Below are 23,114 nucleotides of genomic sequence, written 5' to 3' on the forward strand. Positions count from 1 at the left end.
AATTGTTGTAAGCATGAAGATGGATTTCTGAAAATGGAGCTCTGAAGGGAAAAAGGGAAAATAATTGTTTGCTGCAGAAGAACACAAAAACAGAGAAGAATGTAGAATCAAGAACAGCTTTCTGGGAGCCTGCATAATGTTTTACATCTTCACGCTAAGCCACCTGAAAAATCTTTCATAATTTGCTAAACTTCTTATAAGTCGAAGACAAAGCCACAATAAAAACAAAAGTATTATTTTCTCTTACAGATGTTGGTCAGTTTTTAAGGAAGTTTAGCAGACTGCCTTTTTCCAAATGTTTCTCTTTCATCAGGTTTTCATGACACTTGGAATATTTACAATCCGGATCCAATGTCACTATAATCTTCTGTCTCTTTACTCTAGTTTCTAGTCCAGATCCTTATTAGGGGTAACACCTAGTATTAGCAATTCAAATGTATGCTTGCACAGTTGTAAAAGATGGCTTAGAAAGAAAATGTCAACCTGTTTATGAAATTAAATCATTACAAACATTTCCAATGATGTTTTAGAATCAACCTACATTGTTATTTCAATTAATAAATGTAACTGAGAGAGTGAATATTTTGTACTCCTTTATTTCAGAAATCTGTCAACATGCAAAAGACTTCTATCAATGGCAAAAAGTTTTAGCTCCATTATTTAAAAGGAGACAGCATTGCTTCTCCTGAAAGATAAGAGATGCTTTATATTAAAGAATAAATGCTCTTTTTCTTGCCTATTGGCACTTCCGAGTTTTTTTGTTTCTTTTCATCCTGTGCTGCTTCAGACTCTTGAGTCAACAAAGCATTAAATGTGTGCCTAAAAGTTTTGCCAGATTCAGGGCTTCAGACCTTTCTTTCACTTTGACTCCTACTCCATCGTTTGCCATTCTTCACAGCCTCCTTGCCAACAGGCTATTATTCCATCCCTGTGCTGTAGTATATCTCCATACTGTGATCTTCTTTGAGAACCTAACACTTGTAAATACTATCTGTATAGAAGTCATTATTTTAACGCTGTTTGAGTCCATATAAATGGAGACAGGTACGAACGTGAACTGTGTCTGCTGTGAAAGCAGGAAGATCAAAGAGAGCTCTCATCTCTAAATGTCTCTGAATATGGAGTTGTATTTACAAATAAATCCTGCACTGTCCAAGGGAGCTATGGGAATAAGCACATGCTAACTGTTGGAAGAGGACACTAAACAAAGAAGGTCTGTGTTACCCTATCTGTAACAGCACAGAACATGTGAATTTGGAAGCAAAGCTGAAGGTTTGCTGTGTTTATTTGCACACTAATATCTGAAATGAAAGTACTGGACCAAGCAGCTTTCTGAAAGTACAGCTTAAGTTTGGGACATGGGTGTTTGTACAGCAAGTTACTTGCTCTGCATGGCAGTTTTCACAGCTGAAGATAAAATAACTCATGGCAGCCACTTGAAGTGTAAAACTGCCTTTCTACTTTGGAAAAACAATACTACTCATGCTTGGTTTCATTAAACAATCAAACTTTTTGCTAGCTTGGTGCACTCAGAGCCCAGTAGATCTTCCAATCTCTGCCTTCTTTAGTGGACTTTTCTGCTGATTTTACTGTGATTAAAGTATATGGGCTAGCTTGTAAATTTTTTACATTGATGAAAATCTAACAACATGAGGACTCCCATTGAAATCAATGGGACACTCATGAGAGTAACTGCTCACCAGTGAAAAGTGTGCCTCAGGAAAAGATTGAGGGGAATAAAAGGGACTTTTAGCCTAAGTATTCAGGGCAGCCTGAACTGACTGATATTTTTTCTTAATAGGTCACAAATGGCTATTAGTTCCCTCTTTAAATTAAGGCTGTACTTTGGTTATATTATTTTGACAGAGGGGAAACAGGGAAGTTTAATCCCCCTCCCTGCCCCCCTTTGTCTGAGCAGCCCAGGCAAGTATCTGGCTATGCCCCCCCGACAACTCTGGCAAGGGCTGCTTTGCTCTTCCCCCTCCAAGCACACCCTGGCTGGGGTCCCTGCAGGCCAGGGTGGGGGTTTAAACCCCTCCCCAATCAAACTTAGGGGCCTGCTGGGGCCCCAGGTCAGCTTCCCTCCAGCTTTGCAGCTGCTACTGAAGGGAAGGAAGGGTTTGCTCTAGCATCCCCGGTGAGGCTGCATTTCCAGAATCAAAAGTGAATGTCTATTAACTTGCATGTTGGTTCAATTTACGCAGCTTAGACTAATCTGCAAAGATTGAATCAACTCAGGCTTGGGCTTTTGAATGTCTGTACTTAGCCCAAAAGTTGCCTTAGGCCCAAAAATATCTGTGTCTGTTATTTTTCTCATTTTTACGTGCAAAGGGAATCACTGCTGGCCTTTGTATCACACTGTGATATTTGCATGTATTTTGCATCTCTCTGGAAATGTTCTAATTTTAAATGTGTAGATTATCTAACAGAATGCTAACACCATTTTAAAATGCTATTTCTGTAAAATACAGCCCCTGATCCTGCAAATACTTGTACATGTGCACATGTGAGCAGTATCCTCGAAACTGATGGAACTCCTGATGGGTTGGATTTTGTGTGGTGCCAGTGCACTCCTGCCCCAAGAGACCAGATCACTTACAAACATGCTTCAGTGCTTTACTGGATGGGAACCAAGGCATTCAACTCCTGGCTGGGCTCAGCAATATGTGCATAAGATTAAATAAATACAGACAGAGGATTTAGGATCCTATTTAATAAGTATCAGTTCATCTGTCTGTTTTCCCTACCTGAAGTAGCTGAAGAACTGGTTCTAGTGAAATGCCATAGCCTGGTGACTATTTGGCCTGAAAACTTATTTGGAAAAATAATTAAAAATGAAGATTATCTTCATATTATTACTCATTAATCCATTCTGATGCCTGATAAAAGTAATTGCCAGAAAAACACATTTTGCCTTGCTTATAATATCAAATAGTAAAATATATTAAAGTAAATTTATTTTCTGGATAACCCACAGGAGTGTAGAATAAAACCAAAACCAGAGTAATTACAGGGCTTCAGAATTATTTGAAATTTGCTGCCCTCTATAGACTATTTTTATTATTTTTCTAAATAAGGGTAGTGAATAAGAGGAATATAACTAATTTTTTGGAAGCTCAATTATAATGTATTATTTTATCATTATTAATATAATGGAAAATAAATATTGCCTATGATCTTCCTGTATTGTTGGAGAGTTTCAGTTTGGTAAGAAATGAATGGAGACTTCTGCAATGAATTCAGAGATAAAGCTGTAGTAACTGAATTTGCTTTACCTAGTATATTTTCCTTTTTTTACATCAGTGTGTTTTGGAAGCGGTACAGAAGTGGTCCAGGACAGGAAGGAGGAATGGTCCAGAACACGTGCAGAAAGAACAGCAGCAGTGCACTGTATCCTTCTTCCATACCTCTGTCCTGTTTTGAATGAGCAGTCCATGAGGGAATTCAGAGGAAGGTGATGTTTTGATCAGACAGGAAAAATGATTGTGAAAAATTGACCTTGAGAAAACTACATTTAAAAGGAAAGGTGGTTAATAAAACTGAGTCAGAGTGGGAAGAAACATACTTATTTTGATTGATTCTCTACATTGAGGCAGATAAATTGATTTTATGGTGCAAATAAACTTGATTCATAGGAGGAAAATTAATATGGATGAGGAAGGTTCCACTGCCAGGTTAGTGCCAGCAGAAGCTTTTGCTGAAGGAGCATGATCAGTGATAAAGTCTCATGCCTTATAGGCATTTCACCCTATGAAGAAAGTTAGGGAAATTCAGTGGCAAAGGAAGCAAAAAGCAAAACTAATTAGTAATTGGCAAGTAGTGTGAGAAGAAAGTCAGTTTTCACTGAGATCTCATCCTCTTCATTTATGTAAACTCACTTTTCCTTCCCAGAATTAACTCGTTCTAGATGCTGTAATTCAATATATTTTCCTTTTTTTTTTTAATTCACTGTGAGTTTTGTATAAGGAAAGAAAGCAGGAGTAGTCCGGAACAAGTTCATCTCCTTAGACCTTGGCTGTCACCCAACATTGAATGCCTCACCTCCTGGCTATTATTATGCCCCTAACTTTCCTGGCCTCTAGATTTGTCACATGGGAAGCAGTAATAGGAAATTATATAATATGTCTTCATCTGCTTTAATGGAATATAGCAAGCAGAAGCAAAGAGAAGAGGCCTCCTTATGTCATGTGACAATGAAAATCATTAAGACTTGTTTTCTTTTACTACAGAAGAACAATTACTAGAATAAGGAAAATTAAGAAGTTTGGAAAATTCCTTCTGCTCAGAAGATAACCTTCTGAATGTGAACCACTGCCTTTGAATTCATTGCTACATTCACTATATAGAGTGATGATAATTAAAATACTTAAACAATATTAATTAATTCTTTAACAAGTGGACTGGAGAAGAAAGTGAAAAGTGCTGCAGGGAGGAAAAAGCAAAAGTAAGGAAGCCATGAGGGGAGGGAAAACTAAAACAGAAAAAGGAAGCTGGAGGAAGAACAAGCGTAATGGTGAACATAGACATGAAATAAAATGTGATGGTAGGCTTCCAAATAAATAGTAATAATTAAATCCTCTTAAAAATGTATTCACCTTTAGCAGGGGTGCACTGATAAAGATTTTTTTGGCCAATACCAATAGCCAATGATTAGCCAACCATATCGCCCACTGCCGATCCAATAACTGATACTTAGTAACAGTTCGAGGCATTTTAAACTACTAACATAAACCTTTTTGGTTTGTTTTGCTTGTATAACATGCAATACACAAAAACACGCACTCTGCCTGCTCTGGCCCCCAATGATGGTCTTATTCTCGCACATTGCCTTCTCACCCACAGCTCCTATCAGCAGCCCTGCTCCCTGTGCAGCCTGTGATGCTGTCCCAGGCAGGCAGGGCGGACCCTCGGACGGACATTGGCACCAGGCACATTTGGAGCCCTAGAGCATGCCACCACCAAGCGCCGGCAAGCTGAATTCCTGCAGCTGCTGGGGAGAAGCTGCATTTGCAAAGGCACCTGGTACCCAGCGGAGCAGAATGACCCTCATGTGGTGCCTTACCCTGCCCACGCACAGCCCATCTCCACAGCAGTCCTGGTGCTTAGGTCCCTGCTGTGCATGCAGCATTGTCCTAGCAGTGGCAGCAGGAGCCAGTAACCGTCCCTTTGTTGCTGACTGCAGCACCCTGTGACCACTCCTTAGTACACCTTCCCCACAATGCTTGCTGGGTCCCATAGTCTGCCATGAGTCTCAGGCCAGCAGCAGGATGCAGGGACCAGACTATGCTTGCCAGGGTGCTCCAGGCACATGGCTGTAACTATCAGCTACAGCAACCAAAAAAGCCCAATAGCCAATCATGTCATTTCTCCTTTTATCGGTGTCAATCCGATAGCCAACTGAGATATTGGTACACCCCTAACCTGTAGTGTTAAGTCTTTTAGCACATACCACCCAGACAAGAAACAATGGAGAGTGTTTGAATGTAATGATGTTGCTAAGGAAGTTAATGGAAGCTCCTTTTTTTCTGTCTGTCAGCCAAAGCTTTGGAGTGTTTTATTAACAAATGTTAAAAAATTAGAATCTTTACAGATGTGTGAGAATTATGGGAGAAGCTGGACCCCAGGAAGTTTTATTAAGGAAATGTTAAAAATTAAAATCTTTATAGGTGTTTTAGAATGATGAGAGAAACAGGACCCCAAGCACAGTAATCACAATGGTAGAGTTGTAGGATGCTAAAGCATTCTTGGGCATCATCTTTAACATGCAGTCTGTGTTTGTCAATGGTGACAAATGCAAGGTGATGCACCTGGGGAAGAAGAACCAGCAGCATACCTACAGGCTAGGGAACTCCCTTCTCATCAGTACAGAGGCAGAAAAGGATCTTGGAGTCATCACTGATGCCAAGATGAACATGGGCCGGCAGTGTGGGGATGCAGTCAGGAAGGCGAACCTCACCTTGTCATGCATCCACAGATGCATCTCAAGCAGGTCCAAGGAGGTGATCCTCCCCCTCTATATGACATTGGTCAGGCCACTGGTGGAGTACTGCGTCCGGTTCTGGGCGCCGCACTTCAAGAGATGTGGACAACATGGAGAGGGTCCAGAGGAGGGCCACTTGCATGATCAGGGGGCAGCAGGGCATGTCCTACGAAAAGGCTATGGGACCTGAACCTGTTCAGCCTCCACAAGAGAAGGCTGAGGGGGGATCTAATGGCCTGTTACAAACTAGTCAGAGGGGACCAGCAGGCATTGGGGGAGTCCCTGTTCCCCTAAGCGCTACCAGGAGTGACTAGGAATAATGGTCACAAGCTGGTAGAGGGTAGATTTAGGCTAGATATCAGGAGGCACTACTTCACTGTCAGGGCGGCTAGGATCTGGAACCAGCTTCCAAGAGAAGTGGTGCTGGCTTCTACCCTGGGGGTCTTTAAGAGGAGGCTAGATTTACACCTTGCTGGGGTCGTTTGACCCTAGCACACTGTTTCCTGCCATGGCAGGGGGTCGGACTTGATGATCTGCTCAGGTTCCTTCCGACCCTAGAAACGATGAAATTATGTTTGCTGGGGGTGAGGAACTGCCAGTAGCACATGCAGTCTCTCTTAGAGTTGATAGCATTAGGAAGATGTCTCTTTCAGGTCATCCCCTGCACTCTCACTTCTGGCACGTGGTGTTGGCTGGCTTACTTCATACTGGTGATGGTCAGTGATGCACTCAAATTAAATGTCTGGTGACACTAATGGCTTCTTAAGGTACCTCATCTACTTGGCGTAGAGCCAGGGTCTTTGCAGGCTTTCAGTATACTCTAATTGCTCTGATCACTAGTGCCTGCACCATTATGTCACACCCCTTGTCCCATTGGTGATGCATAGGGGGTGCACGCAGGTGCAAGTGCACCTCCTGAGACTGGCTGCTGCCACTGTTGCCAAAGGCAACTGCAGGCGGTCACCAGTCATCACCACCACCACCCCCACCATTGACAAGACCAGTGGCATCTGCAGGCCACCACCAACAGCGTCTGTGAGTGGTCGCCAACCTCTGGTTGGCACTTCTCACCTCCATCCCTCACCACCAAGACCGCTACAGCCACCTGCAGGAGCTCCCTGCTCACCTCCACCACACCCCTGCCACCACCTGTGGGCAGGTGCTGTTCCCCCCCAGCCTCAAGAGGCACACAACATTCAGGCCAGGGTTTGAATGACACTTTGACTCTTGGGGAGCGGGGGTCTGCAAAAAAAATTGGTCTGCCCATCACAATGTTTTAATAAAATCAGAGACCCCTCCCCTCAGTTACAATTTTCAAATCTTATGGGACTCGTCTCTTATGAGGGGGAGGGGGGGCCGAGTGTCTCAGTCCCCCAAGCTCCCTGGTTATTCAAACCCTGCTCAAGGCATAGACCAGGGCTCTACTTGGCTTGTGCTCTTGTGCTCCTGGGCTTTGGTGAAAGCCTGCCGCCTTTTTTTCAAAGTAAATAGTTATATCATTGATCGGCATCTTTTTCTTGTCCTCTGCAATTTAAACAATGACCCCATGTGGTGGGCTGCCCACCCTCCTGACAACACCACGGCCCTGCCCAACCTGCAGAGCTTCTGGCAGCATGATGAAGCTGCCATGGTCTGAGCTGCGCTAGTCTGGGGACCCCCACGAGGTCCCCGCAGCGGGAGCATGGGCCACCTCCCGGGCCACTGCCGTGTCTCGCCCCGCGTTTGCTTCACCGTAAAGTGCGGGCGGGAGAGACCCAAACACGACCCGCTCCTCTGCGCACGCACCTGCAATTTGTTCTGTGTCACGTGCTCCCAAACCCTGCGGGCCGCACCGCTGGAAGCTGCAGCCGGGGGGCGGGACAGAGGGGGCGGAGCCGCCGCTGAGGAACTGCCCCGCCTCCCGGCCATGCGCATGCGCGGGGCGGGTCCGTCGGAGGGGCCGGAACGCGGGGCCGGGGCTCGCGCAGCCGCCCGGACGGGGATTGCTGTCGGAGCGCGCTGCGCCGCCTCGGGCTCGGCTTCTTTCCGGCTCTGGTGGCGGCAGGGACGGGGACCGGGCGGCTGGGCCGGCCGCTCCCCCTCCCCCCCGCCCTGTTGGGCTCCCTCGGTGGCGGGGACGGGGACAGGCGCTGGACTCGGTGCAGAGGGTGATGTCGGCCCCGGCGGGCGGGCGGGAGGCCACGCGCGGAGCAGGCCGGCTCGGCTCGTGCAGGGCAGGGCAGCGGGGCCCACGCGCGGCTGGGGAGAAGGGAAGCTGTGCACACGGCCTGGCCCGCTCTGCTGTGGTTGGTCGGCGGTCGTGACCCTGGCAAGTGATTGGCTGGGGGGGTGTCAGTCACCCCCTGCAGTCCTGCCTCTGGTAGCAGGCGGGGGTGAGTGGCCCCGGGAGGGGGCAGTGCTCGGTTGGACCCAGGGGAGGCATTCGGCCCCTTCCTCACCCCGCAGGGCAAGGCAAAGCACCAGCCCCCCACCTCTAAAAGGGCCCACACAACAGCCCCTGTGGAGGGTCCCAGGCCTGGGCGTGGGGGCTGGGGTGTCATGCTGAAGCAGGGTTGTCTGGTTTCTTTCCCCTCTTTAACCCCCTGGTGCCTCTCCTTTCGCAGGGCTCCGCCTATCACAGCACAGCAACATCAGCATCCTTGGGCCTGGCCATGCCAGCGATCCCTGTCACCGGGGGAGGCTTCTCTGTCTGAACTCGGCTGTCTCCCTGCTTTCAGTCAGTGGTGAAGTCTTCAGAAAACAAACGCTTAATGGATAAGGATTCATGCAAAAAGGGCCAGAAGTGAAAGAATAAGGTAAGTATCTCTTGGGTCATGATCAGGGTGTGGAGAGCAGTGACAACAGCAGCACTGGGTGTAGGCTGAGCATGCCAAAGCATGTAGAACGAAATGACTTTGGCACAGGTACTTCCTGCCATGTATTTCCCTGACAACAGCTGCAATGGGAAAGAAATCCTGAGTCATGACTATTTCATCCTTTCTATTTGTGTTTAGATCCTTTCCTTTTCATTGTGAAAACTCCTTACTTTCCAAGAATGTGAAGTATTTGAGTGCAAAAATACCTTGCTTTGATGGTGGCCAATGTTAAATAAGTGGGAGCAGTTGTCATCCATGCAATTAATTTAAACAGCCTGGATAACTCAAGATTTCACACTTCTGGCTGTTTCTAAGTGAGTCATGTAAAGGGTGTGATTAATCATCCTGCCATAAGATTGTCAACAACATGGATATTTTTTTTTCCTACCACCTACAAGCTTTACTGCTCTCCCTATTACTGTATATGAGAGATGGCAGGTGGGAGGGGAAGGAAGAAGAGAATCTTTATTCTCAAAATCATACACTGAATGAAGAAAGCATCTGACGTGGGTTTTTTCTTAATAAATAGCAGTTTACCTAGGCATCTTCTTGTGCAGCAGGATGGTACTGTATTCAGTTAGGACATTAACATTCAGTTTAAATGTTCAGTGAGTTGATGAGGATCGCTAGGCCAGGGGGTTAGTTAGGAATACCTACATATTTTCTCCATTTATTTGAATGGCAACTTCATATGAAAACTGTAGGCATTGACTGTACTCTACCATCTGTGTTGCTTGTTGCCTTAGCTTGTATATCTTTGGGGCAGAGACTGTCCCTGACTGGGGCTTTTTTGCAGTACCTAACACAATGGGCATCAAAAATGACTAGGGTCATTGTCCAGCAGTAGTGGGCAAAAAACACTACATAGTATGGAAGGAACTATAAAGATAGTGGGATGTGGGGACAGGGTGGTGAGAGTTCAAGAGAATGATGCGGACAGGGACCTTGAACTTGATATTGTGGAAACAAGAGAACAGGTAGAGGAGTTTACAGCCAAATCTAACTCCTATTAAAAGCAATGTAGGGGACCTTTCCCTCCCTGTTTCATAGTTGGTAGGGTTGGAAGGGACCTGAGCAGATCATCAAATCCGACCCCTTGCTATGGGCTTGAAAGAATGCTGGGGTCAAATGACCCCAGCTAGGTGATTATCTAGCCTCTTTTTGAAGACCCCCAGGGTAGGAGTGAGCACCACTTCCCTTGGAAGTTGGTTCCAGATCCTAGCCACCCTGACTGTGAAGTAGTGCTTCTTGATGTCTAGCCTGAACCTACTCTTAGTCAACTTGTGGCTGTTATTCCTAGTTACTCCTGGTAGTGCTCAGGAGAACAGGGACTCTCCCGTTCCCCGCTGGTCCCCCTCTGGTAAGTTTATAGATGGCCACCAGATCCCCTCTCAGCCTTCTTTTGTGGAGGCTGAACAGGTTCAGGTCCCGTAGCCTCTCCTCATAGAGCCTGCCTTGATGCCCCCTGACTACGTGAGTGGCCCTCATCTGGGCCGTCTCAGTGCTGTCCACTTCCCTCCTGAAGCTCAGTGCCCAGAACTGGATGCAGTACCCCAGCTGCAGCCTGACCAGTGTTGCATAGAGGGGGAGGATCAACTCCTTGGACCTGCTTATGTTGCATTTGTGGATGTATGACAAGGTGCAGTTAGCCTTACTTACCGCGTCTTCACATTGGTGGCCCATGTTCATCTTGGAATCAGTAATGACTCCAAAGTCCTTTTTTGCCTCTGTGCTGAAAATAAGGGAGTTCCCCAGCCTATAATATGCTGCTGGTTCTTTCTCCCTGGGTGCAGCGCCTTGCACTTGTCAGTATTGAATCCCATCCTATTCTCATCTGCCCACCCCTGTGACCTGTCCAGATCTAGTTGTAGCCTGTTGCTCCCTTCTAGCGTACCCACCTCTCCCCACATCTTAGTGTAATATGTGACTTTGAATAAGGTGCTTTTCACCCCCTCATCCAAGTCGCTGATGAACGTGTTAAACAGTGCGGCCCGAGGACTGAACCCTGGGGGACTCCACTGCCCATGTCCCTCCAGATCAAAAACAACCTGTCTGGGTGCAGCCCTCCAGCCAATTTGCAACCCATCTGACTGTGTAGGCATCGACACCACAGTCACCTAACTTTTTAATAAGGATGGGGTGAGAGACAGTGTCGAAAGACTTCCTGAAGTCCAGAAAGACTATATCCACTGCAACGGCTCCATCTAAGGATTTTGTGACCTGGTCGTAGAAGGCAACCAGGTTGCTATGACAGGACCTGCCCCTAATGAACCCATGCTGGTTGCTCCTGAGCATAATCTCCCCTGCTGGTCCTTTGCAGACGTGTTCCTGGATAATTTTCTCCAAAACCTTCCCCAGGACCGAGGTAAGACTAACGGGTCTCTAGTTATCCAGGTCCTCCTTCCTCCCCTTCTTGAAAATGGGGACCACATTGGCTCTTTTCCAGTCCTCTGGCACCTGGCCAGAGCACCATGAGTGCGCTGAAAACCATGCCAGGGGTCCTGCAATGATCTCTGCCAATTCCCTCAGCACCCTGGGACGGAGATCATCTGGACCTGCTGATCTGATGGAAATTTGATACTCAAGAGGTGGCGCAGTCCTGGGGGATAGTCCTAATGCTTTTGAGTGGACTGGGGGAAGAAACATGCATTAAGAGATTGAAGATGGTGAAGGAAGTCCTAGATATGAGCTTTGGCTGTGTTGACTTCAAGGTGATGGATCTCAAAAAGACTGAAATCAAAGCAGCAGACAGATTTGGGTATAGCCTCGGTGAAAAAAGGAAGCCAATACTATAGCTTCCAACATATAAGTTTGAGTGGTACAGAGTGGGATGTCTAGTTCAAAGGGGATGGGTAATAAAGGCGACACAGTGTTTTGAAGTGGTGTGCACCGATGAAGATACTCTGTTCAATGGCTCCCTCTAGATCCCCTTTATTTATTTATTTAAACCTTCAACTTGCACCCCCCTTTTTCATTCTTTATTTCTTTATCCTAAGTATCATTTGTAGTCTGGGACCTGTGCCCCTCCCCTTATCATTCTACCCCAGGTCTACAGTCATAGCCAGCTAGTAAATTGCCCATCCAAAATGGCCAGGGGACGCAGGGGAGGTGGCCAAGGACAGAGCGCAGCCACCCACCACCCTGTGTCACCACTGCCTCCCAGGAGTGTGGCTGGGGAGGGAAGCTTACCTCACTGTCCCCTCCATCCCTCTCCACCAGCACACCATGGCGCCACTGCCTCCACCAGCACTGTCCTTGCCCCCCTGCTCCATCCCTGCCATCATGGTGGCACTCCACTGCCTCTGAGGAGCAGAGCCGGGGGGGGGGAGGGGAGCTCCCCCCGCTCTGTCCCCTCTGCACCCTGGTTGGTTGTTTTCACTAACCAGAGTGCTCTGAGAGCATTACAGACAGACTAAGCCCTTTATTATATAAGAATATCTGTGGCTTGTCTGTGGTAATGGGAATGGCCTTCAGCATTTGGCAAGCTCAAAAGCCTGCCTAGATGTAGGCTTGCAATAGACATGGTGTTTTGTGGAAAAACAGGTTTGATTTCTGAACCACTGTAAGCCAAGGCACAGAGATGTTAAAGTTTGGGTGTTAAACAAATTAAGATGTGGGGCTAGACATAGGGAAATTAAGTAGAGGAAATGGAATTTGAGGTGCACAGGAAAGATGGCTAGAAATGAAATTCCCTGGAAAAGAACGTAAAGGGAAAAGAGGAGGAGACCCAAGAATAGAATAGAATGAGGCTGGGGTAAAGAGCCTGTAAGCAGAAGAGTGAAATGGATGTGTTCGTGATGACTGTTTTAGCTCTTTCCAGAACTTCGATGCGACTACAGACCATGACAGAAAAGGACAGGGTTGAACATATGTGACTTTTCTCTAGAAAGTTCCAAAGAGTGGCATCAGGTAGTACTCCTCTGGGGTTGTCTTAAACTGAGAGGTAAGCATTCTCTTCTGCCACATTTCTAGTTCAGCATGTTTGAGAGGCTGGTGTGGATGAAAATGAAGAGGCTTGGGTTTCAAGGCCATCATCAGACTGACACTCGGCTTTACAGTTCCCTCCTTTCAAACCCAACTTGAAAGAGAGGCAGGACTGGCGTGCTCCAATTAAAGTAAAGTTTGGTACTTGAATGAGTGAATTGGCTGTAGCTTGAGCCAAGTGGGATGGAAGTGGTAATTATGTGATTGGTTGGTCATGCATCAGATGTTATATAGAGCTGATGTACTAACTCCTTGTTATAACATCTAAATGAATGGGACTCTTCTCTATAGAGTAGTGTCAGAAACCTAACGTTTGGCATTCATTCAGTTGGGCAGTTGTTCTAGTGCCATTTTGACTTGTTTGTAAGGTATTGTGCATTGTTTTTGCTGTTGTTTTACCCAGGAGTGGTTCCATATCAATGAGGTGAAGGAACTGGGTTTTGCTTTATATTTTTCTAAGGCAACTTTATTGGTTTAAGCACAGTGATGGTTGGATTTATTTTTTGGAAAAGAAGTTGATATGCCATCTTGCATGGTTCTTCATTGAGGGAAGGAAGTCACTGAGGGTGACATAGAAGCAAGACACTTGTTCAATATACTCTTCATTAGTGGATTGACCTGAGAAATAATACAGTCTTGTTCATCTTCTTGAGTTAATGTTCATGAAAATCTAAAGTAACCCACAACCTAGAATTATTCTTAACTCTTTTTGATTTTTGTTTTTGTTCAGAATAGCCTGGTCACTTCAGCATGGATCAGTCTGGGTCTCGTGCAGGGGGAGGCAGGGAGCAAGCCTCTCCTCGAGAACATGGCAATGGTGAGGATGAGAGACAACGGCAGCAGGAGCGTCTTAGCAGAGAGGAGGCCTATTACCAATTCATTAATGAACTCAATGATGAAGACTACAGAATAATGAGAGACCACAATCTTCTTGGCACTCCTGGTAAGTTGTATAGGACTGAAGTGGATGAGACAGCATATCATTATAAATCTGGAGTAACTTTAATTGTGTTTTACCCATATAGTTGGTAGTAAAATGTAGTCTGTGTCTAGGGAATGGCTGAAGAGTCAGAGGTTTCTTCTCTTTGAAAGTTGATGGATCCTCTTAAAAAAATCAACAGTATAAATTAAAAACTTGTGAACTAAAGTTAATTCTTTCTATTCCTGTCAGGTTTAGATCTATAATATATATCCAATTTGTAACCTCTGGGCACCTTTACTACTAAAATCTAAATCATTAACAAAATATACGATACACCCATTATAGAAGAAAATCTCTTCCCTTCTAAACTTTTAGAACTTAATGATGCTGAAAAGTTGGGGGTTATCAATTTCTGGTTTATATTTAGACCCCTTTGCTTCTGTTATGTAGTTGTATTGGTCAGAGTCACAATCATGCTGTTGTTTCTTGTTTTATTTTTATTTCTGATAATTTGATGGCAGCAAAAGATGCACAGACACTTTCCTATATAGAGTATATATAGGAAAATGTCTATACAGGAAAATGTTTTATTGAATAGTTGATAAAAGTATTGCATAGATATGTGAACTGTTTCAGGAGAAATAACTGCACAAGAACTACGGCGACGTTTGGAAGGAGCAAAGGAACGTTTAGCATCCCAAACTGGTATGGAAAATAGGGAAGGTGAAGGCAGAATTGTTGGAGGTAACCTTTCTTCATTTACTTATTTTTAGACTATAAGTACATAATTCAATATGCTTATCCATGATTCACTGACTAGGGACATTTGTAAGTATGCTTCTCATTCCTGATGTTTGTGGATGTTGTGCCCTTGACTGCAGAAAGTAGACAAGTAGAGAGTAGTGACTTGGGAAGATGAACTGTCTTTCAGGATGCACATTAGCACATCAGTAGGGGAAAAATAGAGTCAATGTCAAGCACATTTTCAGGTAGTAGTGAAGGGAACACCTGTGTTATTGGATGACCAGCTAATGCATAAGTTATATTGTGTGGGGTCCATCAGGCAAGAAAATGAAGAATTAAATGAGGAATTTAGGAACACAATAATAAGGCATGGATGAAACATAAGGAATAGAGTGTTTTGATAGGAAAAATCCAATCCTCATTAAGGAAAAAATGTGCAAAACAGAGGTTATTACTATTGTAGTTAGAAGAAAAAAGTTATCCATGATGAGAGTGACTGAGATGAAAAGGCAGAGATGGATTGGTGGTGTGAGCAAGAACAATCATTTAAGAAACGCAGGGATGTGGCAGCAGGCAAAGAGGAAAAACCTGAGAGCAGATGGAGCTGCTTTGAGCATATAGCCAGAAGGCCTGAAGAACAGGTTAGAAACAAAGCTTGGCTGAGTCAGAGACAGGAAGAGGCGGGAAAAACCCAAGAAGACATGCCATTGAACACAAGAGTTTCAGGATAGATGATAATGGCCAGAAGGTTGTGGAAAATGAAGACTCAAAAAGTGGATTCCCCTAAAGGGGGAACATGCTCAGATGAAGAAAATAAAATTTGTAATTCGATAAAGTTTTGTTAAATTTAAAAAAAAAATGCTGCCCTATTCTTTGGCAATCTCTCCTAGTCGAGAATGATTGTCGTATTTGTGTCCAAAGATGGCTAACGAGTCTTTTTCGGGATCGATAGACTCTACGTCAGCTTAGATGCGTTTCCATGCGGGGTTTGTGGCGCTGGATTTTTTATTTCATCCACAACATGCTGTTTCTGCTGCTCCTACTTCTCCATCTCTTGGTGTCATGAGGTTTCGAAGTACTGACATCCCTGCAGCAGACTCTTCCTCCATTTGGGGCAGTCCTGGGCAATAACCTCCCATGAGTTAACATTGATGTTGCATTTTTTTAAGTTAGCCTGGAGGACATCCCTGAAGCATTTTTTCTGCCCTCTTGTTGAGCGTACACTTTAGCTGATTTGGAAGAATAAAACTTGCTTCAGGAGTCTGGAGTCAGACATCCAGATGACGTGGCTGGCTGCCCTATTAAAATGGCATCCATTCGACTATTGTAGTTATCTATTAGAGCTTTTCCTCTAAAGAGGAACGTGTGCAAATTATATATATCCTAATGCTGTGAAAGCAAGTTCATGCTACTTCACGGCAGCTTCTTTGAGTGTACAATAAATTATTTACACCTCTTTTCCTTCAGACGAAACTTATTTGCACAAATATAACATACTTTTCTGCCCATAAGCAGGTACCTAGCCTGCTGGCTTCTGCAGGTAGACTTTGCTCCTTGAGTAGCTCCTCAGCCAGTTCTCTCAATACAGTCTTTAAGCAAGAAACAAAACAAAACCCTGCTGCCCAGTCTTGGGGACTAGAAGTGGGGAGGCCTTTGGCTATGACCCTTTACTGTAGCAAGCTGTTGTATTTGTAGTTTGCTTTCTCCTCTCTTGCATATTCTGGGAGCTTTTTAAAGTTCATTAGTGGAACACCCTCACTTATCCAAGTGCCCTGCAGCTGCACTCTCTCAACATGGCTGACTGTTCCCTCGTAAAGGGACAGACTGCCCCATTATGCTGCCTCTTTAGATTAAAGAAAAATTAAACTAATTTCATACTTAAAGAGTCACCAAAAAACTGAGAAGTTGTATCCAAGTGGAAAACAAATTTAGTTAATTTCTCTTTTTAAACATTCCTCTTCAGGAACACAGTAACTTAATAATACAAGTTAATGTTAATTTTCTAAGCAGTCTGCTGACTGAAAAATTAGTAATTACCTGAACACTCACAAAACCACGGTCCTAAATGTCACTTATTTTATTTTAAAAAAACCCAAAAAACAACAACATTCAGTTCTGGCATCTTTTCTCAAACTGGGTATATGTTGGATAGCTCCTTGTTCCTGTATGGATTTACTGAAAGGCTCAGTCAAAAATCTTCTCTATATGCATAAGGAAAGGAGATATATTTTTCTAAAAACAAAATAAAAATGGCCCCAAACCATGTCCACCTTCTGTACAGGCAGGGAATAATCTGCACACATGAAAGTTTAATAGGGAAGGATTTGATAAAGATACCACTTTAATTTCCTATTTCCTTTAACTCTCAGGGTTTGTCTAGATCGGCAGCTCTCAACACAGTGCTCACAGGTGCCATGGCACCCTCCAAGGTTTATACAGATGGCCATAGACATTTTTACGATCACAAAAAATGCTGTCACTGCTGATTGAACTCAGAACAGCAACACTTAAATCCTTTTCACAGGCTGTGCAAAACGGCCGCCAAAATGAGACTGAGTCAGTTTGACTGAAGGAGTGGCGCTTACTACTCCTTCCTCAAATGCAACTCTGCGCATGCACATATTCAGGAGTTACCTTGAGTCGGCCATGAGAGACTGACCAGCTGAATTCAGTTATGTAACGGCATGTCATTTTGGTGTCAATGAGTCTTTTATTCTGTTCCATTCAATGGAACAGCTTCTACAGGAAGCGTCAAGAGAGTCTGCATCCCAGAGTAGCGTCTAGGAGTACTCTTTTGGAGCAGGAGATAGGGGTTTGAGCCTCTTATAGCTGAGGAAATAAATGAACTTGGTTTCCTATAGAGAGGGTGAACACTCAAAACACTAGGGTGCTATGTATAAGAGAGGTATTAACATCTCCGATTCCAGCTGTGTTCCCTACTCACTCCTTTTGAAAGAAAGTGCTTAGGCATTTACCTTTGGGAGAAGTAAACTGTATGAAGGGAGTGGTTGGAGTTAAGGATATCCCCTATTCTCAACATTTGTGTTGGCTCTTGTGAACCCCTGTTCGGAGTTACCCCCCTTTTTTTTTTTTTTTTTTTTTTTTTTAACTGAACAGGGGCTTAGCCTAATTCAGGACTGTGAATTCTGCCTTGGAGGCAGACACACGAAGATTTAAGATTGATCAGTGTTGCAACACTGAAGTCCATTTATGCATTTGTATAAGTTGGATGGGTTCCTTCCTCTTTTTATGTACAGTGTACCTTCAGCGCAGCAGCAGCATAGTGTCTTGTACTACTGGATCAGTTTAGTTCAGGAAGATAAGGCAATCCTTTGAACAGTTTAAAAAAAAAAAAGTTAATGGTTTTTTATCTGCTTCTAGATTCTGAGGTTCTTGGTGAAAATTCAAATGGTGACTCTTTGCTGGAGTGGCTGAACACATTTCGTCGCACAGGAAATGCTACGCGCAGTGGACAAAGCGGGAACCAAACCTGGAGAGCAGTGAGTCGGACCAATCCAAACAGTGGGGAATTCCGGTTTAGTCTTGAAATCAACATAAATCATGAACATAACAGTTTTGATGCTGCTGGTGAAGAATATGCAGGATCTTCACACTCAGATAATAGCAGAACTAATTTAGAAAGCAGATTTCAAAGAGCAGTCAGTCCAATAGCCACACGAACAAGGAGCAGGACCTCGAGAGAGAGAAATTATAATGCTCCTAATACTGCAAGGATGAGAACTGTGAGAAGTTCAGTGGCACAAAGGACTGGAGCAACCTCTCATTCTGGCTTAGGAAGGTTGAGAAGTAGAACTAGGGAGTCAACAGGTCTTTCCCGAACAAGCAGTGAACATAATTCTTCAGACAGTGGTGAGCACAGTGCTAGGCAAAGGAGAATGCAAAGAAGAGATATATCTGCAGGTGTTCAGAGAGGTAGGTCTAGAGCTAGTGTTCAGATGAGTACAAGCCAAAGACTAGAAATCCTAAGGTTAAGATCTACTTTGAGCAGTCGAAGCCGTTCCCCATTGCGAAGACAAGATGGCACTACTGAAGAGCACAGTCAAAGAAGGCAGGATGGGAATTTACAGCAAGTCAGTAGAAGGTCTAATAGAAGACATGCAGCCCAGACTCCTTCTGAGTTAGGTGAAGAACAAACAGTGGGTAGTACAGAGGCTCCACAGATTTCTAATTCAGCCCCAATGTTAGGTGTAACTCTGGAAGAGGAGGAATCTAGTAGACCAGTAGCTTCTGTTCGAAGGCATCCAACGATTACTCTAGATCTTCAAGTAAGAAGAATTCGCCCTGGGGAAAACAGAGATCGGGACAGTGTTGCTAGTAGGACTCGTTCTAGAGTGGGAACAGCAGAAAACACAGTCACTTTTGAAAGTGATAGTGGGGGTTTTCGACGTACTATTTCACGATCAGAACGTGCAGGTATACGAACATATGTTAGTACTATTCGGATACCTCTTCGTCGGATCTCAGAAACTGGACTTGGTGAACCTTCATCAGCAGCTCTTCGATCAATTCTTAGGCAAATTATGACTGGCTTTGGAGAACTGAGTTCATTAATGGAGACTGAATCAAATTCAGAACTTCAAAGGGATGGTCAGCATTTATCAGAAACCCAGTCAGAATCAAATATCTCACACACTGCAATCAATGACAGTGACCTGAGTGAGACATCAACTAGAAATAGACACACTGAAGAAGGCAGCACTGAAACAAATGGATGGAATGACAGTTCTCAACGCTATAGCCGCAATAATGAAAACCAAGGTAACAGGCAGTCTCAAGATGCAAACAATTTGGTTGAAAATGGGACATTGCCTATTCTTCGCCTTGCACATTTCTTCTTGCTAAATGAGGATGATGATGATGAGCGCTTAAGAGGTTTAACCAAAGAACAGATTGACAATCTTACCACCCGGAACTATGGGGATATTGACTCTGAGAATGAAATAAGTAAAACATGTAGTGTTTGTATCAATGAATATGTAATGGGGAACAAGCTAAGGCAGTTACCTTGTATGCATGAGTTTCATATTCATTGTATTGATCGCTGGCTTTCTGAAAATTCCACATGCCCCATTTGTCGGCAGCCTGTGTTGGGGTCTAATGCAGTAAACAATGGATAAAATTATTTATATATTGTTAGGTATTGATGAACTTCTGCTCTAGTTACGATGAGCCAGATCGGGTGAATCATAACTTGGATACGGATACATGTGTTTGGGGGTTTTGTTAGACTTGTTTTAACATATAGGAAACTTGCCTAAACTTAGCAGTGTATATACTATTTTTCTCAAAGTGCAGATCTACAGATAGGTGTAGAACCAAATGATCTGAGTAAAATTTATATTTTTTTAAATAATTTTGTTATGCTAAGCACTTTTGTAAATACAGAAATGCAGTAGTTATTCAGTCCTGCTTAATGTATGTTTGTTTTTAAACTGAGTAATGGACTCACTTTATTTAGACTACAAATTTTTTACACGGGCTCACTACTGTGTTGAGAAATTGGTGTCTAAATACCCATTTGTTAGTTTTTTGTTCTAAGAACAATTTCTTTTACAGAAAGTCTCTGCTGGACATGTTTGCTAAAGATATTTAAGTTACTTGAAATGCTCATGTACACACACACACACACACACACACACACACACACACACACACACACACACTCACTGTATTATGCAGCGTGTATATATATTAGAGCTGTGCAAAGTGGCGGTTGCAGATTCGATTCGGTGGCTGAATCTCTGAATCCAATCAGGAGACCCTTTAATCTCTCCAAATCAAATTGGAGCCCTCTGAATCAATTCAGAGAGATTCGATGATTCGGACATAGGCACAGGTTTAAATATTTTTTTCTACATACCTCAAGTACCAGGCAGCTTGTGAACACTCAGTGGTAGACCTGGAAGTGGATCGCAAGTACTTCGGGTCCACTTCTGGGTCCGCCCCCAAGTACATCCCACTATCTCAGCATTCACGAACTGTACCTGGTAACTTGAGGTATGTATAAAAAAAAAAAAAAATTTAAAGCTGTGTCTATGGCCAAATTGCTGGTTCTCTGAATCAGCGTCGAATCTTCATGTTCGGATTTGGCCTAATCAAATCGGGACAATGATCCAAATCAACTAATAGAATCAGTGTCCCCTGAGTCAGGCCAAATCAAAATTGAATACTAGGGGTATGCAAAGCAGGCCATATACACACTGCATCTGCGCGCATGCACACGCGCACCCCGCCCCCCCCAGAAAATACCCTTTCTGAAAACCTTCCAGTTTGGTTCTATGTGAACTTTCTCATGCCAATTTATGCATGTCGTTTCAGAATGCTTAATCTTAACAAATTCTTCTTTGAAAGTGGATGACTTACTGACATGATGAAATATATATAACAATGCAGGGTCTGACAATCGCTGTCACTCAGTAAATCAAGTCAAACTCCAATATAGCTTGTCATGTTTGAACATAAACATTTTGTTCAAAGAATAAATGAGCACTTGAGAAGTTTTTGTACTGTTCTAAATTACTTAATCCAACTTCATATTTCTTTTTAAGCTATTTTAATTTGAAGAGAACTTCAATGCCTTGACCAACATACTGTCTCTAATATGCATGATTTGCATTCTACTCAAAGAAGTATCACTTTATGTGTTTTTTGTACAAGAATCTAACATGTACATGTACACTGTTAGTCTTCTTAAAGATAACTGTCCTTGAGGACCCAATGAGAAAAGACACTAACAGGAAAAGACCTGAGTTTCCTATAACCCCACCACAAAATCCTGTATAAGTAGATCCTAAGCTTTATACCAATAATTTAAAGGAAAAAAAGAATAAAATTGCAGAATGAATATGAGGCTTTGTGTGAATTACTGTTATGCTGCTTGCTATAGGCTGGGGAGGAAGATGTCATTCCTAATGTAGTTCTGTATTAAATTTTAACAGTTACCTTTGTCCTAGGAGTGCCACGTGTATGTATGAAGAGACAAATTTAAAGTGCATGTGTATGCTAATTTGGGCATTATAGATTCATCCAAGAGCAGAATCCATCTTATTTTTAGAATTCTAAGTATTATGGTATGAAGCATGGGTACTTTATTCTATAGTAAAATATCCCCAAATTCATAGGGAAAGACCATGAACCACAGTGTGTGGTCGTAGACATTGTACTTAGAGCAAGGAGTCTTTTCTCCAACTCCAGAAAGCTTTTAAATTTCCATGTACTTCATTGTAGCACAACTCTCAATGACATCCTGTAGATGAAGCCATATCCTCTCTGTTAATCTGTAATATGATTAGCATAATTTTTCAAGGGATGAAATTCACCTTAAGTGCCAAATGAAGATGGTGGTTTTTGAAGAAGTGAAGGTGCTTTTTTAAAATTGTCATTAACAGTTATGTCCATGAAAACTTCTATAAAATGTAGGGGTGTTTGTCTAATAAGAATGTGATTTAGGATACCGGTTATTAAAAGTAGCAGTTTTCCTTGGTATTGCCTTAATCATACTAGAATTATGGAGAATTTAAATATGCCTGTCATTGATAGCTTACTGTAAGAAACTACCCTTCTTCTATTCCTATTCAATACCCCCAGCTTCAGTGTCTAAATCAGGGGCGAGTAAAGTACTGCCCACAGGCCAGATCCAGCCTACCAACTGTCTGGATCCAGCATGGTCTATATGGGGCGGAGCCCCACCTGCTGCCACTGGTGCCACACTGCACTCCCGCCAGCCAAGGCCTCGGCAAGTCGCAGCTTCTGGCAGGTCTGTTCCCAGTGTGGTTGCAGCTGGCCAGATGCTCCTCTGCTCCCCTCACCTCCAGCAGGAGCCACCTGGCTGAAGCTTCCCTCCCCCTCCTGCCCAGAGCACTGCAGCAGGGGAAGGAACAGAAGGAGGAGTAGCTGCTGGAGATGAGGGAGCACAGCAGCACCCGGCCAGCTGCAGCCATACCAAGAACAGCACCACAGGAAGCTGCATGCTGGCTGTGGCCCATGCTGGTGTGGCTGTTCTGCTCCCTTTGCCTTCAGCTGCAGCTGCTGCTCCTGGTGTGCCACTCTGGGTGGGCAAAGGGAGAAGCTTCAGCTGAATGGCTCCTGCCCAGCACATGGAGCTTCTGCCTGAGCTCCCAGCTGCCTTCCACCCACTGCCTGCCTGGCACAATGAGCCACCCTGTGGGTGGGCAAAACAAGTGGAAGGTGGCCTAGAGCTAGAGCTCCATGTGCTGAGCAGGAGCTACCTGGCCAAAGCTTCCCACCTGCCTAGAGTCGTGCAGCAGGGGAAGGAGCAGGAACAGCAGTCATAGCTGGAGGCAAGAGGAGCAGAAAAGCTCCACCAGCCCAGGCCCTGGCCAGCACAGTCTGTTCCCACTGTGGCTGCAGCTGGCTGTGTACTGCTGTGCTCCCTGTGCCTCCCAGTGACAATGCAAGCCGAGCAGGCTGCAGCCACGCTAAGAACAGCCCTGCCAGAAGTTGTGTGCTGGCCAATGCCTGGGGTCAATAGGTGGGTGGGATCATGGCACAGGCTGCCCTGGGCAGGACTCAGCCCCATGTGGAGTGCTGCAGGAGAAGCCACCAACTGGGTGAGCTCTACTGCACATGCACCACCACCCCTCAACTC

At 44.3% G+C, this 23,114-nt stretch overlaps 2 protein-coding genes across 5 annotated transcripts in view; one reads left to right on the forward strand and one right to left on the reverse strand.

Moving 5' to 3' along the window:
- The window catches only part of CDK8 (cyclin dependent kinase 8), a 135,278-nt gene extending 127,453 nt beyond the window's left edge, over positions 1-7,825 (reverse strand). Inside the window, exon 1 of the mRNA XM_090028556.1 lies at positions 7,766-7,825. The gene's annotated coding sequence lies outside the window, so the exon portion shown is untranslated. The remainder of the gene's footprint in view (positions 1-7,765) is intronic.
- A 95-nt stretch (positions 7,826-7,920) lies between these two features.
- Positions 7,921-21,350, forward strand: RNF6 (ring finger protein 6). 4 transcript variants are annotated; one of them, XM_090028640.1, is made up of 5 exons: positions 7,921-8,288; positions 8,584-8,775; positions 13,550-13,762; positions 14,378-14,446; positions 17,867-21,350. In XM_090028640.1, exons 3-5 carry the CDS (start codon positions 13,570-13,572, stop codon positions 19,621-19,623), a joined length of 2,019 nt encoding a protein of 672 aa, XP_089884766.1. In that variant the 5' UTR covers positions 7,921-8,288; positions 8,584-8,775; positions 13,550-13,569; the 3' UTR covers positions 19,624-21,350. The 4 variants fall into 4 exon arrangements, with proteins under 4 accessions (XP_089884766.1, XP_089884746.1, XP_089884737.1 ...); XM_090028620.1 differs by having other exon boundaries at positions 7,922-8,352; positions 14,378-14,485; XM_090028611.1 differs by having other exon boundaries at positions 7,922-8,288; positions 14,378-14,485.
- The last annotated feature ends 1,764 nt before the right edge of the window (positions 21,351-23,114 follow it).

Source organism: Crocodylus siamensis, chromosome 1, assembly GCF_052110815.1.
Source record: "Crocodylus siamensis isolate JL-2025a chromosome 1, ASM5211081v1, whole genome shotgun sequence".
NCBI classification, from domain to species: domain Eukaryota; kingdom Metazoa; phylum Chordata; order Crocodylia; family Crocodylidae; genus Crocodylus; species Crocodylus siamensis.

Bases quoted from the DNA above. Each gene is read 5' to 3' on its own strand.
- RNF6 (XM_090028620.1), top strand. From the start codon at position 13,570: ATGGATCAGTCTGGGTCTCGTGCAGGGGGAGGCAGGGAGCAAGCCTCT. The intron at 13,763-14,377 runs GTAAGTTGTATA...GAACTGTTTCAG, and splicing joins CAATCTTCTTGGCACTCCTG to GAGAAATAACTGCACAAGAA. The intron at 14,486-17,866 runs GTAACCTTTCTT...ATCTGCTTCTAG, and splicing joins TGAAGGCAGAATTGTTGGAG to ATTCTGAGGTTCTTGGTGAA.